The sequence below is a fragment of the Brachyistius frenatus genome, unplaced genomic scaffold (genome assembly GCF_029030835.1).
Source record: "Brachyistius frenatus isolate BFR_SWC_R1_liver_20210118 unplaced genomic scaffold, ASM2903083v1 Contig_176, whole genome shotgun sequence".
Taxonomy (NCBI): Eukaryota; Metazoa; Chordata; class Actinopteri; family Embiotocidae; genus Brachyistius; species Brachyistius frenatus.
Window position 1 is genome coordinate 236,124 of NW_027210775.1, and position 6,112 is coordinate 242,235.

Here is a 6,112-nt window from a genome sequence, read left to right on the forward strand (position 1 = left end):
TCGTGTGTCATGTACTTCGCTGCTTTTATTCTGAAAGGTTTACGCGAATAGTCTGACTCTTGACTCTGCCTTGCCGTAGTCTCGTTTCCATGGTGACCATAGTAAACAGCAGCCCACCTGTAGGGGAACATAATTTGTACAATTCACAGCTTTGCGTCCTGAAGGTAGAAATGTCCGTCCAGCCGGAACCTCCGGAGCAGGACGACGTTGATAAGTTCTTCACCGTGTTTGAGGGCTCCTCTCCGGAGGACGTGTCCAACGCCAGGCAGCTGTGGAGCTCCGTGTCCCTGCAGCCCCCGCTGGAGTCCCGGCTGGTGTCGGCAGACATCCGTCAGAGGCTGCCGGTGTCCCGGCTGCCGGCGGTGTCCCGGTCGTCGGCGGTGTCCCGGCCGCCGCGCAGCAGCACCGCCGGTCCCGGTACCAAACCGTCTGACCCGGAGCCGCCGAACGTCCCCGCTCTGCGGCTGCAGCAGCAGGAGGAGAGACAGCGGTACGAGGCCATGGCCGAGCAGAGGAAGGAGATCCTGGCTCTGCAGAGGAGGCAGAGGGAGCAGAGGATCCAGAAGGAGCTGCTGCGTGCCGGCTTCAAACCGAAGCTGAAGGTCGGCAGACACGAAGTGTTGAAGCCAGAAGAAGCTCCGGAGACTGAGGCGGACAAGGAGCTGGTGAGAAGACTGCAGTAGGACAGGACTGGGAACTGGTAGAGGAACAAATATGAACAAATTAAACATCAGGTTATGACTCCTACATGCTATATTTATTCAATAAAGAAGAACTATTTCAAAAATACCAAACTGAACACGGATGTGACTGTGATGTGGCGTGAATGAATGAATGGAAGTATTATTTTTAAATGTTATTATTACTGATTAATTCCACAATGAAATAAACAGTTAGTCAATCAATCATCAAGAAATGGTGAAAAACCTCCAAGGTGACGTCTCCAAGTGTCTTATGTTGTCCAACCAGTGTCCAAACACCAACGCATGTAATACACCCTTCAGTCCACTAGAGACACAAGAGGTCCAGTTCAACGTGGCATGACTCCATCTGATTGGGGAACCCGAGGACACTAAGCCCCGCCCACGGACATTCATCACGAAGTCAACGAGACAGCAGTCGATTGTAAGTAAATCATGTACATAACATCACATATTTCACAAAATTATTAGTTTCCTAAACCGTCAACTTAGTTTTCACGCGTCTGCAAGTAAACAGGTGACATCGTCGTGACATCGTCGTGACATCGCGTGGATCATTTTTGGTCTCCAAAACCAGTCGTTGTCGATTCGTTTGGTGGTTCTAGATTGAAAACATCTGCTGGTTGATAAAAAATAAAATACAAATCTGGTCAGACCAAACATGACATCTTGTATGAGTCAGCAGTCCATCACAAGGACATGAAAAGACTCTGAATATAACATCATATTTAAATCACAATCACAGGTTTTGACTGGTGTCCAGTCGAGCAGCAGCAGTTAGCTTCAAACAGCGTTACATAAGGTGAAGTGAAGCCTGTGTGGATATTCAAATTCCAAATGTCCAGTGGAGAAGGCACCATAATAGGATAAGAAGAGGCCTGCTGACTGTTGACTTTAACTAATTTGGTTATAGTTTTCGGAGCGGACAGATCGTGCAGGAGCTCGTCAGTCTGTAAACGCCTTGTGAAACGATGACACCCGGACGAACGGCAGGAAAGCAGATTATCGCTCGTTAGGTCTTGAAAATATCCACTAAAAACATCACATGATGCGTCTTTAGTTTTCATTGTTTTAAAAAGGTAAGTTGGTATCTCTTTATAAGGAGGAATTTTGTAAAGGGTTATTAAACTGCAATTAATATCTTCATTAATGGTTGATAAATGATTTTTATGGATACGTTTACAGCCATTAGTACAACCAATGAAGCTCTTTTCATTTTAATGCATCTTTACGTTAAACTACATAAAACTGGGTCAGATAAGAGGCCGATGTAAAAAGCGCCTTCAGCTGCAGTACCACCGAGTGCCACTAGAGGGTTGGCTCCAAAAAAACCTCTCCAGAGACTCCCGTTCAACTTCTCACATGAAATAGCATATACATTTTTGTTTTTGTTTTTTAAGATTTTAAATCTTCAGTAGGAGCCTTGAAGTCTTGAAGCAGAGAGCTACAGACAAAGAAGGGAAGTCGTGAAACTTTGATTTGGTGTTTTAATGGAATATGTATTGAATAGCATCATCCTCGTCCTTTTACATGAATACTTTCTATACCTACCTACCTACCTACCTTCCACTGTCCAGATTACAGTCGGTCATGTAATGATGAAATTTGGCCATTAGATGTCAGTAAAAGCCAATTTATAGTGTCTTCATTACACACAGCAACCTGTTATAATGTGTACACTATGTCATGTGTGAGTAGCAGAAAGCAAACATGGTAGAAATCAGTTCGTTTCCTCTTTCACTCCAATCTGTCTGAGCGCTCCTGATTTTGAACCCTCGACCGTCCTCCCCTCAAAAATAATTCCCCGTCAGCGGCAGCAGCTCCGGTGTCTCATCTCCGCCCGGCAGTGTCGTCTCTCGGTATTTTCTTGAAATATATTTACAGACGATTAAAATTTAAACGTAAATATCGTCAGATGTTTTGGATGTTTTTCGAATGTTTGCGTTCAAATTTATGACCACTTCATTTAATATATATCCTCAATTATAGATATTTATCATTTAATATTATAATTAGTATACTAATTAGCTCCTCCTCCAACTCGTCCAAATATGGTCACTTCTGGCTCCGAAGTAGCAAGATGGCGACGGCCAATGTCCGGGCGGAGACGTCGACGTAGTGATGTGATGTACGAGCGGGAGTCTGCACAGGGTGTTTTATTTTGTTTCCTCCGTCTGACTTCCTGCTCTGAAAACTCGAAGAGTTCATGAGTTGTGACGTGTTTGCTGACATTTTCTGGAAGTGGCGGACGATGTGGACGTTCATTCATCGTCGGATGGATTTCATCAGGTTTTTTTAGTTGTTTTTTTTAATAACGCCCCGAGGAAAATGTTGACGTTCCCAGCAGCATCGTCTTCATTATACCGTCGGCATTTCCTGTGTACGTTACCCGCAACGTTAATATCAGCTCATGTTGTTCTCACAGCTCGAACCCCTTAAATACGCCACGAGCTCTCGAGGTCCAAAAAATGTCTCTGGTTAAATAATGGAAGACTAAAAGCATCAAAGGGGCCACTTCCTGATGCAACCTCTCAGTAAGAGTCCGGTCAAACAGCCGACCTGCCTCTCAGAGCTCTGCAGAGTCCGGCCTTCGAGGTGGTGGAGGTGGTGGTGGTGGTGGTGGTGGGGTCACAGGACTAATCTCTGTGCAGAATATCTAACCAGCAGATATGAACACTGAAGTGCTTTATGAGCTCAGGTGGAAGGAGGATATTTACGGCTCCGACAACCTGTTGTGTAACACAAGAACAAAGATGCTCATAAACCGCACAAGGGGACACAAATCACAGCGACACGTGAGCTTTTCCAACGGCACACACGTCCCTGAGTTGGAGTTTAAAGTGAGGTGATATATAACCGTGTCCCCGCCAATAAAAGTTATGCACCCAGAGGAGATGTTTTACGGTTGATAAGTACCGGCAGCAATCTTGTAAAAAAAAAAAAAAAAAAAAAGCTCTGACTTTCAGACGTCTTTTGGGATTCACCGGCATCGCCTCGGAACATTTCATCTTTAATGATGTTTCTCTTACTCTTGTTTCTCGGCTGGAGAGCTACTAAAACCCCAAAACAAAAGATCATCTGCTCAGCTGAATGTTGAACGTTTATATCTCAGCCCCACTTACATTTTTATCATCGTACTGGACTCTCAACTAACTGCCTCAACGTAAACTTACGGTGGCTGTAATTTATATTTAACACAAACAATTTGAAAACGGCCGCTCGCTGCAATGAACCTGTAAAGAATTATTAGCTGATGAACACGGCGCAGCGTTCAGCAGCTAAAGAGCTGTCGTTCCCTGGTGGAGACCAAAACCAGATAAAAGGCCACTAGAGGTCGGCTCCAAAAAGCCTCCGGCTCCATAGACTCCCATTCAACTTCTCATCAAATCCAAAGTGAATAAAATGTGTCCATCAGTTATCTCGGTGTTGTTAGCTAAAGTCACTCCTTCTTATTAGTTTTCTGGAGGTCCATCTGAAAATAAAGATGAATAATATGAAATAAACTAACCTAAACAACAGTGCAATGAATTAGAATAAAACAACATCCAAAACAGCAGTGGAAGGGAGTTATTGTTGTGTGATGGATTTTGCCAGAGGTGATTTATTGTACAGTTACCTCCAAAAGTATGTTAACAGCAAGTGAAATTTGATGTTTTTGACGCTTTACACCTTTTAAAATGAAGCTTTAGCTTTTATTTCACACTGTCTACATGCACATACATTTTGTCATTTTATCCAAAGAGCCATTTTAATGTCGAGTGCTGTTCTTCACATGTACACGTTAAAATATAAGTTATAAAGTCTAATATTTGGTTGCACAGTCCTTTAATGCAATGACGGCTTCAAGCCTGTGACCATCTGACCCGGTTAAATATTCAGTGTCTTCTTTGAAAAACTATTTTTTTCAGGCCTTTAACACCTGTCAGTCATTTGTTAGCTTACTTTTGCACATCTGGAAAAAAGAGGACTCAGTATTTATAATAGCTGTTTAAAATGACAAAATGTGTGCGACCTTGGTTTCTTACCTTTTACGTCACAGAGAGGGAGCAGAAATTGAGCTGAACTTTGACATCCAAGTAGACGCAGGCGAGATCATCACTTTTCTGTGAAAGTTGAGTCTTGAGCCAACAAAAAAGAAAACTCGCATCCATAGTCCTCACGTGTAAAATGTCACTGTTAATGAGAGCAGCTATGCATTGATCGGTTCCAGGAAAAAGGTCCAGGCCGAGGATGGGTGGTTCAGTTCATGGAAATAAAGGGCATTGATCGCTGGGGTATGTCTTATTGGAAGTGAATAGCATCAGGATTAATTTCCCCTCTTGTTTCTGATGGAAACAGATAACCTACTTCCCTCCCATCAAGACCTTGAGGCCAATTTATTTGTATTACAACCTGCAAACACCGAGCCACTGATGTATGTCCAGCTCAGTGCAGTGTATAAAAGCTCTTGTTTAATATGGCGTGGTCATTAAAAGAGAAGGTCATACAGGCAGCTTTGTTTACACTGACTGAAAAATGCAGGTCCACCTTGAAGATGAAGCACCGCTATCATGAAGCCCCATTAACGCGGAGCAGCACAGAAAATCTGCATCTGCTGTCTTCTCCAAGGACCCCGTTTAGTACCAAACAAGAGGTTTATATCGTCATCTGGAGGCTGAACGAGCGCGTCATGTTTCAGCTGTCGAGGTGACGGGAAGTGAAGTGTTTTTTACCCACATCTCCGCAAATATGCGTCTTTTTTTTAAATTTATTTATTTTTTTAACCGCACAGATTCAATATTTTATGCAGCATATTTAGCTGCTAAAACCTTTTTGCCAACAGCAACTTTTTAAAGTCATAATATTTGTTGTGTTTGCAGCTTTTTGCATTAGCTGCCCCCATGTGGCCATAAAAATATACTTTTTTTAAATTTTTTGTAACTTCATTTTTTAACAAAAACATTTTAAACTGGAAAATTTACAGTCAAACTGCCAGTCTGCTCTATAAATTAATTAATTAGCTTCGGAGACCAATTAAACTAGCTTTGTGTTTCGCTAATTTTTCAAATGCTAATATGCTAAAATAGGATGTTAAACTTGATGAATAAACCTGTTAAACATCAGCATGTGCGTGTAGTTGAATGTAGAATGGCTAAAATGTAAGTTCATTTTTTGACCTCAGAAACACCCGTTACAGAGAAAACAATCTTTCAATCCATTCATCACGCGTGTCCGTGCAGATATTATGGATCAAAGCGCGTGTCGTCGAGCTGTGTGGGAGGGAAAGGAATCCATAACTGCAGGTCAGCATGGAGCTGGATTCATCTTCAAAGGTCTCAGCAAATCAAAAAAATAAAAAGTTCAGGTGATGGCAGTAATGAGCTCGTTTCTATAATTCATGCCTTGAAATCATAATTTCATGCATACAAATG

The 6,112-nt window shown here is 42.5% G+C and overlaps 1 protein-coding gene across 1 annotated transcript; it reads left to right on the top strand.

Annotated features, from left to right (window-relative positions):
* The first annotated feature begins 138 nt into the window (after window positions 1–138).
* On the top strand, window positions 139–775 carry hoatz (HOATZ cilia and flagella associated protein). The gene has a single exon (XM_069717489.1). It carries the CDS (start codon window positions 171–173, stop codon window positions 681–683), a length of 513 nt encoding a protein of 170 aa, XP_069573590.1. The 5' UTR covers window positions 139–170; the 3' UTR covers window positions 684–775.
* Window positions 776–6,112: the final 5,337 nt, after the last annotated feature.

What these genes read in the sequence shown, in the direction of transcription:
- hoatz (XM_069717489.1), top strand. Translation starts at nt 171, where the DNA reads ATGTCCGTCCAGCCGGAACCTCCGGAGCAGGACGACGTTGATAAGTTC.